The sequence below is a fragment of the Bufo gargarizans genome, chromosome 2, assembly GCF_014858855.1.
Source record: "Bufo gargarizans isolate SCDJY-AF-19 chromosome 2, ASM1485885v1, whole genome shotgun sequence".
Lineage (NCBI taxonomy): Eukaryota > Metazoa > Chordata > Amphibia > Anura > Bufonidae > Bufo > Bufo gargarizans.
The window spans coordinates 125,682,535-125,695,615 of record NC_058081.1 but is presented as its reverse complement, the minus strand read 5'-3'; the positions used below and the strand labels follow the sequence as shown (position 1 = coordinate 125,695,615).

At 43.0% G+C, this 13,081-nt stretch overlaps 1 protein-coding gene across 1 annotated transcript in view; it reads right to left on the bottom strand.

Moving 5' to 3' along the window:
- Positions 1–13,081, bottom strand: part of AGBL1 (AGBL carboxypeptidase 1) — a 1,106,789-nt gene that overhangs the window by 979,713 nt on the left and 113,995 nt on the right. Inside the window, exon 6 of the mRNA XM_044279459.1 lies at positions 6,934–6,971. Within this exon, the coding sequence (XP_044135394.1) occupies positions 6,934–6,971 (38 nt within the window). The remainder of the gene's footprint in view (positions 1–6,933; positions 6,972–13,081) is intronic.

The window sequence follows — 13,081 nt, the reverse complement described above, 5'->3', positions numbered from 1 at the left end:
GCTTAGTTAAATCCAGGTGGCTTTTTTTGGACAGGCAGTGTATGTACACTATGGCTGATGTTTTTACATAGACAATATGACTGATACCACGTTATGGGCACTATAACCTGAGCTATTCTAAGGGCACTAATATGATTGTTTCCATTGTTAACTAATTATAGCGGTGTTAACTGAGCAATGTATGATGCCACTACATGGAAAATGAAAAAAGAACACCTGAAAAATTTAAGTATTTGAAGTATAAACTTCTAGTGGTGCTTGTTCAATCATCACACAACCAAGGTGGTACACCCTTTATTTTGGATTCTGCAGCAGGCTATATGTTGAGGCAGGGTCAAATTAATACTTGGTGATCTCCACCCTTGCTGCAGTACAGGCTGCGACTGTGATATGATGTGATCATTCAGATGTTGGTTGTCCTCCTGTGGTAGGTAATTCCAAGCCCTTTAAACTTGGACCCGTAATTCAACAAAGGTGGTTGCTGGCTGCTGTGCATTTGAGATCTGTTGCCCCATCCAGTCACAGACATTTTCAATGAGGGAGAGATGTGGTGATCGAGCGGACCAGGGGAACTACTAAATACCCTAAAAAACATGTAGCCTGGAAAGTTTGTGGCCGTGCATTATCTTGCTGGGACACCAAGTCTCCTGAGTCAGACAGGCAGTATAACTGGTTCCGCAAGGTCCTGCTTCAAGTAGACAGTTTCTTATGGTACAGACGGTCACTGCAAAATCTACTGTAGAATCAATTTGTGACCCAGTGACTGTCCTTTGAGATACAGCAACTCTTATTTTACTGCAATCTTGGCATGTATCTGTCTAATAGTCTAGAGCCCTCCTCTGACCACTATTGACATCATTGCTGCACCACCAAAGCTTCTCATCCAACTCTTTCCGCGATTTAATGAGTGGACCATCCAGTATTTTGAAGTCCCACTATTCGACCCTTTTCAAAAGTCCACTTGCAAAAATGGTGCATGCTCTGGTCTAGTAGGCATAGGGAACACTTCCACAACTCCCAATTATCAGTCCTCTAAGAGGGAAGATGAAAAACAACACTGCCAGACAAAAAACAACAACGGCTATGTCTGTGGAACTCCTGTACGTAAGGATCTTGGGACTTTGATCACTACCCTCCAGCCTTGTCATATTATTTTTATCTTAATTCCTTCTAGGTGTTTTTTCACTTTCCAGCAGTGTATGTGCTCACTGAGTGTTAATAGTATTTCGGCTCTAAATGGCTGTACTATTTGCATTACTGTTCAGAACTATTGTATATTATTGGGGTCAAGTAAAATTTTGTTTAAAGAGGTTCTCTGGGAAATATTTAAAATGGCTGGCAGCAACCTGTCCTAGAATGAGAGAAGGAGAAGCAACGGTACACAGGAAGGCTAGAACCCACTCTCGGTGCACTCAACTGCCTTAAAAGAACTTTTTTCCCCGAGAATGAAGCAGTAGATTGCTAACTGAAAGGTATCATTACTTTCAGCTGAGCTACCCCTACATTGCATTGTGCCTGGTTCTACAAGGAATCAGAGTACAGCTTTCATTTTTCAAGAACTCTGTAAGAAATTAAAGCAGAGCTGTAATTGGTTACTATGGGCAACAAAGACAACGTTTTTATTTGTCGACAGTTTCCATAAATCTCCCAATGAGGTTGGACATAACAGTAAAATAAGGAAAATTCCATTTAACAACTGTTCACTTATGTACCAAATTTCGGGCAAAAGCTGCCCAAAAGTCTAGTTTCATTATGAGGGATAGACGTAGGCTGTGATAAGGAGCATTATCTGATGGGAGAATCTCATTATTCCACCACCCAAAGAACAAACACAGAATCATTATTGTCAGAGAAAATGAGATCTTACAGCAACTGATGAAATCTTTGTTTTAGTGGTTTTATAATAAGGAAGGGGATTTTAAAAAAAAAAGTGCACGGAACAGATTTTAATTTTTTTATTTTATTCTTTAAGGGTACTTTCACACGTGCGTTGCGAGGATCCCTCAGGCAGTTCCGTCGCCGGAACTGCCTGCCGGATCCGGAAATCAGTATGCAAACAGATATAATTTGTAGACGGATCCAGATGAGGATCCGTCTGAAAAAATATTGAAATTCCGGATTCGTCTCTCCGGTATCATCCGGTATTGCATTTGCATTTTTAAAGGTCTGTGTATGCGCAGACCGGGAAACCGGATCTGGTTTTCCGGAACACTTGGTACCGGATTCGGCATTAATACATTTCAATGGGAATTAATGCCGGATCCGGCATTCTGGCAAGTGTTCCGGAATTTTGGCTGGAGACAATACCACAGCATGCTGCGGTATTTTCTCCGGCCAAATACCGTAAAGGGACTGAACTCCAGATATCCTGGTGCATACTGAACGGAATGCTTTCCATTCAGAATGCATTAGGATAAAACTCAAGCGTTTTTTTTTTCCGGTATTCAGCCCCTAGGACAGAACTCGATACCAGAAAAGAATAACACAAGTGTGAAAGTACCCTTAAGGATCTGTTTTAACTGCAGGACAAACAAGGTATATGCATCACTATACATAAGGTGCAGATACAGTACGTGTTCTGCAGGGCACGGACATGCTCTAATTCTCCAGTTCACTTTATACTGGGAAAAATCATCCAACTATAGAAGGAAGATTCTTTTTTTCTTATTTCAGTTTGGATCGGCTGACCATTTATTGTGTATGGGAGCCTCCTGAATGAAGCCCAATAGCAGATATCAGGGGAGAGAAGGGCCACATGTTTATTCTCTGGCCCGTTAGAAAGGTACATGATGTAATCTTTTTACCAGTGACTGTATTTGTGAGATATCCACTTCCTTTTGCTTCTCAGCTGTGTCATGTGACTAACACTGACTCTTCAGCTGGCACAGCATCTAATGGGTGGACAGGAAGTCAGTCTCTATTAAATACTATGGGAGCCTCAATGCCAATCTCATTGGACTTCCCGCACATGCATAAGAAGCTGTGTTATTTGGAGAGTTTTGATCACATGACACAGCTGAGGACCAAGATAGAGTGCATAACTTACAAATACTGTTGCCGTTAATAAAGTTCGAATTCACTAAACACCATCGATATCACAGATTTCTGTAATTGATAGGTAGTTTAGGCCCCAAACATATCTTGTCCTGAGATCTTAGACACTTTTTTTTTTTTATCTCAAAAGTAAAATTGAACCATGGAACAAGGGAGAAGGTGGACAACATTTGAGTTTCATTTGAGAGAACTGGACGACCAATTTGATTTTGGTTTCAATCAATTCTATCAGAATCAAATGTGCTCTAACTGGCCTGAAAATGTGTGTATGACTCTCTAAGATCTCCTAGGAATTGTACCACGATCCTCCACTTGGCCTAAAAAGATGAATATTATGGACAAATGCTAATGCGTAGCAACAAGACATGCAAGCAACTCATGTACTTGTGAAGACCAATAATATTCCAGTTTCTGGTGATCCTGGAAATTATGTTCCACCACATACATTCACCTCAAGCAAAGCTATAGAGAAAATGAATGACAATGGAGTATTTTTTCTACAGCATGGTAGACAGGATGGCGTGGAAGAATTTAGTTAAACACTATCATCATTAGAACTGTGAATCTGTGGAATAGACTTCCTCAGAACGTGGTCACAGCAGGAACTGGGGACAGTTTTAAAAATGGTTTAAATGAATTCTTAAAAGTAAATTACATTATTGCCTATCTGAGACTCACTTCCTTCTGGGATTTGCATCCCCACCTATCCCTTCGTTGAACTTGATGGACGTTTGTCTTTGTTCAACCGTATTATCTATATGTAATCATAATATGCTGTTGTCTCTTTCTGCCCTCTTATCAATGATTGACAGGCCAGGTCAATACACAGCAGATGGCAATCATAGGTCAAATGGATGGAAGCTGGTGGGGAGAGGCAGGGGGGACAGCTTTCATGAATATAGCTTCTGAATAAGTACGGTATGAGTTTTCTGTATTCTTTCATAAAAGGGTTGGGTCGTCTGGGATATTGATAGCATTTTGTTAGTATTAGCCTTCAATATCAGATAGATGCGGGTCCCACCATTCATCGCTGTGAGAGTTCCAAAAATAGGCGATGGGGTATTTTCGGGAGTCCCCTAGCGGTGAAAGGAGAGCGCACCACACAAGCACGGCCACCTCTCTATTCACCACTATGGGAATGCCGAAATAGCTCAGCCAATGCTCAGCTATTTTTTGGACTCCCATAGCGGTGAACAGAGGATGGCCGTACAAGCGAGGCTGCTCTTTGTTCGCTTTGGAAGTCCTGTTATGGAGATAGGAGGGGGTCCCAGAAATGGGATCCACTGGAATTTAACATTGTTGGCATATCCCAGCTATATGCCATCAATATCCAAGATGGGAATACCCCTTTAACTGCTATTAAACAAAAGGAACATATTTTTGTGCCATATTGACTAATAGAGGAATATTTTCCCCTAAACAGGGCTGCATATTGTGATGACAGATCCACTTTATAGGGCAGAGTACAAAAAAGTACCAGCTCCTTTAACAAAACAACGACCTACAAGAATCAAAGCCAAAGGTACAAATGCAAAAAAGTGTATAAACTTTATTAGATAACATGATTACATAATGTACATATCAGACGTTATGTTAAAAAGAAATAGCAGCAGGAAAAAAACACCATCCCGGTGGTACACTACATTAAAAATAATGATACTGTATACATGCCAATCACAAGTCTATATAATATATGGCAGAGTCTGCTATATAAATATGTTCGATATCCCTATGTAGGACATGGAAGTCACTACCATGGAAGTGACAACAGTCAGAACTGCAAAGGTAGTGGGACCATATGGAAACCATGTCTAACCATGGCGCCTAGCGGAGTACAGACCAGGAAAACAATAGTGAACATATATAGGGGAGACTTACCAAGCAAAGTAGTGTATCCAAACCGGGATGGTGTTACCCCAACGCACGTTTCGGTGTGCCTTTGTCAGGGGGAATGCAGTTTAACTTACTCGTAGAGGCTCTGCTCTCTCAGCAACTACTGTGCCCTCTACATTTTGATTGACAGAGCTAGGCATGAGCATATTTTCACTGCCTGGACCTGTCAATTAAAGTACAGAGGGTGTGGCAGTTGCACAGAAAAAAAGGCTCTAGGTGTAAGGACAACGCCCCGTTGCTCCTAGAGGCTCATTTGCATATATTACAACATAAAATTTTCAGCAATGCAGGCACATATGACCATGGGATCTACACAGATGCCTTCAGCTGCCAAGTGCACATGTAACAGGTCAACCAATTCATAGGTACAAATCTGCTGACAGATGTCCTTTAAAAATAAAATGTAATATACTGTATATATATTCTAGCTGAAGGACCCGGCTTCGCACAGGTATATTTCATCTATTTAATTTAATATTTCTGTGTGTCGTTAAAAGATATCGACGTGGCTGGAGGAAACAGCAGGAATCACAGTCGGCAGTTGTTGTTTTTAATAGAGAGCCTTTATTAGTGAATTTCTGACTGACACTGAAATACAGAAATTGGTATACCCATTCAGAGATTCCACTTGGTATAGAAGACATGGCAGGAACGCTAGGGAAACTAAAATGCACCACCACATAGTACCTACCTTGTTGAGCAGCAAGAAATCTAGATGTTCAGAATGACATAAACTCATAAAATTACAGAATGACATAAACTCAGAGTAAGAAATGAGTCACTTGAGGGGGGGGGGGGGGGAGTTACACTGGGGTTGATGATACCTATGTATATGTGCACTTTGTACAATGATTGTGTAATTACATGCTGAAATACGAATGTAAAATTTTCAACTTGTTTGGAAAAACTAATAAACATACTGTTAAAAAAAATATATATAAAGATATCAACAATATCCACTATAACAGTGACATCTGCAGTACCCCGCCCCCAAAACAGTGACCTGCACAGCCCCCCACCTCTTAACACTGACCCTCCACCCCCACCCCCCCCCAGAGTCTCCCGTCTCCTTAAAATGGGACCTCCACAGCAGCCCATCCCCTTAACTTTGACCTTCACAGAAGCCTGCCCCTTTAACAGTGAGTTCCATGGTAATGCAAGCAACCTTGTGTTAGTGTATGTCGTTCATAATAATACCGCTGAGATAATCGCCTAATTATTTCTGCATTAACATATAATGTGTGCTTGGGCAGGAGGTCACTATATTCACGCACAAATTAAGGTCAAATAGATGCCTTATAATACGGTTCCCATCGGGGGATTTAATCAATTGTGACATAGACCAATGTCGGCTATAACTTGCTGCTATTATGCGTTATATATATTCTACATTATAAATATCCATGGTGACAAAGGTCTCTTTAGACTGAAACGTTGGGACATTCTAAATTGCATCCTCTGGATATGCATTGTTCTGTAACTATATGATTTTTTTTTATTAAAAGCATCTGAAAATTGCCTGAAGTGCCATAGTCTTCTACATGAACGGGTTGTATGACTGCTATTATCTTTAAGAGGCTCCCCATGGTATAAAGTAATACAATAAATCAGTACTTACTAAAGATCCCCCAAACACTCTCTTTTCAAAAATCCTCCTTCCCGCACCCGTCTCTGCTTCCTGGTCCATTCTGACATGCAGGATATGACAGCTCAGCCAATCACTGGCCACAGAAGTACTGCGCTGAACGGCCATAGCCTGCTTGTTGTACACCATGGACGGATGACCCCTTTAAGAACTGCACACCATTTAAATACATGAATTGCTTGAACAGAGCGTGCCATGTGACAAAGACATTGAAGCGTACATGAGAAATCCATCTATTCATACATTTTCTAGAGCCTATTATTAGCTTTGGCAGCTTGGTGCTGACTTACAGTATACTGAAGTAGTGCAAGCACTTCCAGACCACACAAGAAATGACTTACTTGACTTGAGCAGAGTGGCGAGTGCTCCAACAGCTGCCCTAAAGATAATAAAAGGAGAAAAGAAGGTCAGTTTGGTCAATATTTCCCATTAGTATTTGAAGCCTTTTCACCTGCCAGAGCACAGGCGATGTATGAGACCTAGAAGAGGCACTTAGTGATATCACAGACATTCAGCACATTCTCCTATATAAATATGTTCCGTAATAAAAACAACACTTTGAGCGACTCGTTTAAGAAGCAGCATTAGAAGTTCCTTATTTTCTAAAATTTTCATTAGACACAGAGGTAAGGGTGCCTTCACATGAGCAAATTGGCAGAAATCCATGTGTTTGTTGCCCCATTCAAATGAATATGCAAAATAACCATGGAGCCCCAGATAGGACTGTGCCTATGGCTGCCATATGAACTGTCACTCCAATTATATAGCCAGTAAAGAGAGATTTAATGTATTGCAACAAAAGAGGCCCAGCCATTGACTCCATTAACCTTTTACCAGCCCTACCACTAGGCGGGGTTTCCCAAAAGGCCCAGGGTGTGCCCAGAGGGAAGAAAGGGTGCACCTTCCGGTCACTGCACGACCCGGGGAGCGCCAGAGTGAGTACAGCCATGTGAACCATTACTACTCCTTTCTGCCCCACCGTTACCACTCCTATCCTTCTCCCAGCATTTCCCCTGGAGGCAACTTCACATGGACTTTAAGAATATGGTAACACAAATTCTTTATGCTTTTATTATTGTGCAAAAGTAATAGAACATAATAAAGTATATAAAATGAGTATTGACAGAGTTGTTGCCAACAGAATAAAGATAGTGGGGGTGATTTACTAAAACACTATACACCAGAAACTGGTGTAAAAAGTTACTATCTGCTCCCCTGCCCTAAGTGCCTCACTGCCCCCTCTGCTCCCCTGTCCCAAGTGCCTCACTGTCCCCTCTGCTCCCCTGCCCCAAGTGCCTCACTGCCCCCTCTGCTCCCCTGTCTCAAGTGCCTCACTGCCCCTCTGCTCCCCTGCCCCAAGTGCCTCACTGTCCCCTCTGCTCCCCTGCCCCAAATGCCTCAATGCCTCGCTGCCCCCTCTGCTCCCCTGCCCCAAGTGACTCACAGCCCCCTCTGCTCTCCTGCCCCAAGTGCCTCACTACCCCCTCTCCTCTCCTGCCCCAAGTGCCTCACTGCCCCCTCTGCTCCCCTGTCCCAAGTGCCTCACTGCCCCTCTGCTCCCCTGCTCCAAGTGCCTCACCGTCCCCTCTGCTCCCCTGCCCCAAGTGCCTCACTTCCCCCTCTGCTTCCCTGCCCCAAGTGCCTCACTGCCCCTTCTGCTCCACTGCCCTATGTGCCTCACTGCCCCCTCTGCTCCCCTGCCCCAAGTGCCTCACTTCCCCCTCTGCTCTCCTGCCCCAAGTGCCTCACAGTCCCCTCTGCTTCCCTGCCCCAAGTGCCTCACCGCCCCTTCTGCTCCCCTGCCCTATGTGCCTCACTGCCCCCTCTGCTCTCCTGCCCCAAGTGCCTCACTTCCCCCTCTGCTTCCCTGCCCCAAGTGCCTCACCGCCCCTTCTACTCCCCTGCCCTATGTGCCTCACTGCCCCCTCTGCTCCCATGCCCCAAGTGCCTCACTGCCCCCTATGCTCTCCTGCCCCAAGTGCCTCACTGCCCCCTCTGCTCCCCTGCCCCAAATGCCTCACTTCCTTCCCCCTCTGCTCCAAAACAGCAGAGTGCCAGCTATGGACTTGTACTGCTGCTGCTGCTGCTGCTGCATGGTGGTGAGTTGCCCCTGTGTGTATGTAAAAGCGTGCCTCTGTGTGTGTATATGTCTGTATTAAATTGCACCTCTGTAAGATTTGCTGCTATGAGTGCTACTGTATGTATTGTGGGGATTCGCTCCGGTAGACAGGGTGAGAGGACTCAGTACAGTGGCAAATTACTAGTTCTTAAATCAAACTTCCGTGTTTATTCACACATAAAGCAAAAACAAAACGTCACTTTGAAGTCTTGGTGTTAGTTCACACACAATGGAAGGTCCATATAGCAAAAATCACCTTGTTGGCAGTTCTGCCTCCAGCAGTACATAGCAGGCTTTTAGGGGCCCATTTCCCTTACAGACGGGTCTCAGCCCTCTAGCATGGCACAAGCCTCAGATCCCAGCACACACACCTCCTGAGCTCCACTGTCAGACTGAGGTAATCCTCCTCACCTGGCAGTGCTGGCTGTTTTTTAGGCCTAGCAAAACCCAGCCTGGAACATGTGGAGTAGTCACCCACCCAGCACTTTGACTACTCCCAGTAAGAGCCGTCCAGGATCATCTATACAGCCATACTAAGTATTAAGGTGTCAAACAGCATAAAAACCGGCTCTAACTCCACCGAGGCCAGGAACCTTGGTGACACATACCTATCATCCACTATGATTCCTTGTACCTTCTTACAGTATGTAAAAGTGTATTGCTGTGTGCGTCAAAGTGAACATGTGTTTAAATCGTATTCAGATATTTTGTATTTTTTGTTTTTTACCATTTTCTTCTGACATAGGCAAATGTAGGCTTGGTGCAGATACTGTATTAGTGCAGTATAGGGATCAGCAACATCCGGACTCCAGCTGTTCTGAAACGACAACTCCCAGAATCCTCCTTTCATTTCTATGGGAAGTACAACAGCCAAGAAAGTATGCATACTGGGAGTTGTAGTTTTACTACTGGAATGCAAATGGTTGATGATCCCTGATGTTGTAGGAGTTATATCATTTTAAAACTTTGCCCTTAATGGTGATGTGTTCCTGAGCGGCGTGTGCCAAATGGGGGACACGTCACCACTGAGGCCAGTGAGTCCCGGACAACCGCTTTTATGGAGTTATCTGAGAGTTTTGAAAACCTTCAGGGGAGTAGATAGGCCTATAAACAAAGAAAAAGGCTTCACTCGCCTGAGAAAGATCCCCCATTCCAGCATTGTGGATCAGATCCCTGTTGGATTGGAAGTGATGGCCACATCTGTCATTTAGCTCAGCCAATAACTGGCCTCTATGGTAATGTGCTTGAATGGCATGTGACCATTGAGGCCAATGATTGACTTAGTGGTCATGTGAACAATGGATGTCAAATTATCATTTCTGGTTCGATTGGGACCAGAAGATTTTGGGCAGAACCAACAGCACTGGAACAGAGAGACCATTAACAGGTGAGTAAAGTTTTTTGCTTTGTTTTATAAGTCGTCTATAAGTCCGAGTTCAGGACCGAAATGTCAGAACTGAAAGTCCCATGTGAGCTTATGCCATTCTGTTATTACATTTAATTTAATGGCGAATTTACAATAAAATATATTTTAGCTGCATCATACGCAAGACAGTGCAGTGGTACTTCAATATCTCAGGTAGCTACTTTAGGCTGGGTCCACATGTGACTAAGGGGTCACCATGCCCCCGTTCTGTAGACTTGGCAAGGACGGCAAAAAAAAAAATGCATTGGAAAGTGACAAATCCAGTGGATGTGTGACTTTTCTGTGCCAAAAACAGGCATCAGGGCAATAATAAATCAAGGCCTATATGTGTAGGGGGGAAGGTGCAATTAACTGCCTTAACTGCCTAGGGCACCAAAATACCTTATCCGGCCCTGCTCTTTCCGCTAGCGTTTTCTTCATGGTGTATTTCGTCTATAGAGAAGGTGATGTGAAAACACCTGGAAGAACACCAAAAGCTCCAGCAAAAAAGCAAGAAAGACATTTAGATTGTAAGCCCTCACGGGCAGGGTCCTTTCTCTTTCTGTACCAGTTTGTAACTCGTCTTGTTCATGCTTCTCGTACTTGTTTTATGTATGAACGCCCCTTTTTATATGTGCGGCGCCATGGAATAAATCGTGCTTTAATAATAAATAATAAAAGAGGGGAAAAAATACCACCTAATGAATGAAAACACCAGGAGCAAAAAACGCTTGTAACCTGTTTTTCATGTTTCCCAGAGGCCTTCAGCTAACATCTGGAGCTGGAGTTTTCACTGGAAAAAATAAACCACAGGAAAAAGTGCTAATTAACCACCTCAGCCCCCCTAGCTTAAACACCCTTAGGCTACTTTCACACTAGTGTTCGGGTGTCCACTTGTGAGCTCCGTTTGAAGGGGCTCACAAGCGGCCCCGCTTGCATCGTTCAGGTGTCCGCCTGGCCGTACGGAGGCAAACGGATCCGTCCAGATTTACAATGTCAGTCAATGGGGACGGATCCGTTTGAATATGACACACTATGGCTCAATTTTCAAACTGATCCGTCCCCCGTTGACTTTCAATGTAAAGTCTGGACGGATCCGTTCAGGCTACTTTCACACTTAGAAATTTTTTAACAATATAATGCAGACGGATCCGTTCTGAACGGAGCCACCGTCTGCATTATATGAGCGGATCCGTCTGAGACGGATCCGCTCTGAACGCAAGTGTGAAAGTAGCCTTAATGACTTTCACACTTGACTTTCACCGTTTAATGCTCGGTCATGCAACTTACCACCCAAATGAATTTTACATCCTTTTCTTCTCACTAATAGAGCTTTCATTTGGTGGTATTTCATTTTTACTTTTTTTGTTATTAATCGAAATTTAATGAAATTTTTGCAAAAAAATGACATTTTTCACTTTCAGTTGTAAAATTTTTCACAAAAATGACATTTATATATAAATTTTTCGATAAATTTATTGTTCTAACTGTCTTTGATAAAAAAAAATGTTTGGATTAAAAAAAATGGTTTGGGCAAAGGTTATAGCGTTTACAAACTATGGTACAAAAATGTGAATTTCTGCTTTTTGAAGCAGCTCTGACTTTCTGAGTACCTGTCATGTTTCCTGAGGTTCTACAATGCCCAGACAGTAGAAAACCCCCACAAATAACCCCATTTCGGAAAGTAGACACCCTAAGGTATTCGCTCATGAGCATAGTGAGTTCATAGAACTTTTTATTTTTTGTCACAAGTTAGCGGAAAATTATGATTTTATTATTTTTTTTTCCTTACAAAGTCTCATATTCCACTAACTTGTGACAAAAAATTAAAACTTCCATGAACTCACTATGTCCATCACGAAATACCTTGGGGTGTCTTCTTTCCAAAATGGGGTCTCTTATGGGGTAGTTATACTGCCCTGGCATTTTAGGGGCCCTAATGTGTGAGAAGTATTTTGAAATCACAATGTGTAAAAAATGCCCTGTGAAATCATAAAGGTGCTCTTTGGAATGTGGGCCCCTTTGCCCACCTATGCTTCAAAAAAGTGTCACACATGTGGTATCGCCATACTCAGGAGAAGTTGGGGAATGTGTTTTGGGGTGTCATTTTACATATACCCATGCTGGGTGAGATAAATATCTCGGTCAAATGCAAACTTTGTATAAGAAAATGGGAAAAGTTGTCTTTTGCCGAGATATTTCTCTTACCCAGCTTGGGTATATGTAAAATGACACCCCAAAACACATTGCCCAACTTCTCCTGAGTACGGCGATACCACACGTGTGACACTTTTTTGCAGCCTAGGTGGGCAAAGGGGCCCACATTCCATATAGCACCTTTAGGATTTCACAGGGGATTTTTTACACATTTTGATTTCAAACTTCTTCTCACACATTAGGGCCCCTAAAATGCCAGGGCAGTATAACTACCCCACAAGTGACCCCAAAATAATAAAATCATAATTTTCCGCTAACTTGTGACAAAAAATAAAAAGTTCTATGAACTCACTATGCTCATGAGCGAATACCTTAGGGTGTCTACTTTCCGAAATGGGGTTATTTGTGAGGTTTTTCTACTGTCTGAGCATGAGACTTTGTAAGAAAAAAAATCATCATTTTCCGCTAACTTGTGACAAAAAATAAAAAATTCTAGGAACTCGCCATGCCCCTCACGGAATACCTTGGGGTGTCTTCTTTCCAAAATGGGGTCACTTGTGGGGTAGTTATACTGCCTTGGGGTGTCTTCTTTCCAAAATGGGGTCTCTTATGGGGTAGTTATACTGCCCTGGCATTTTAGGGGCCCTAATGTGTGAGAAGAAGTTTGAAATCAAAATGTGTAAAAAATCCCCTGTGAAATCCTAAAGGTGCTATATGGAATGTGGGCCCCTTTGCCCACCTAGGCTGCAAAAAAGTGTCACACGTGTGGTATCGCCGTACTCAGGAGAAGTTGGGCAATGTGTTTTGG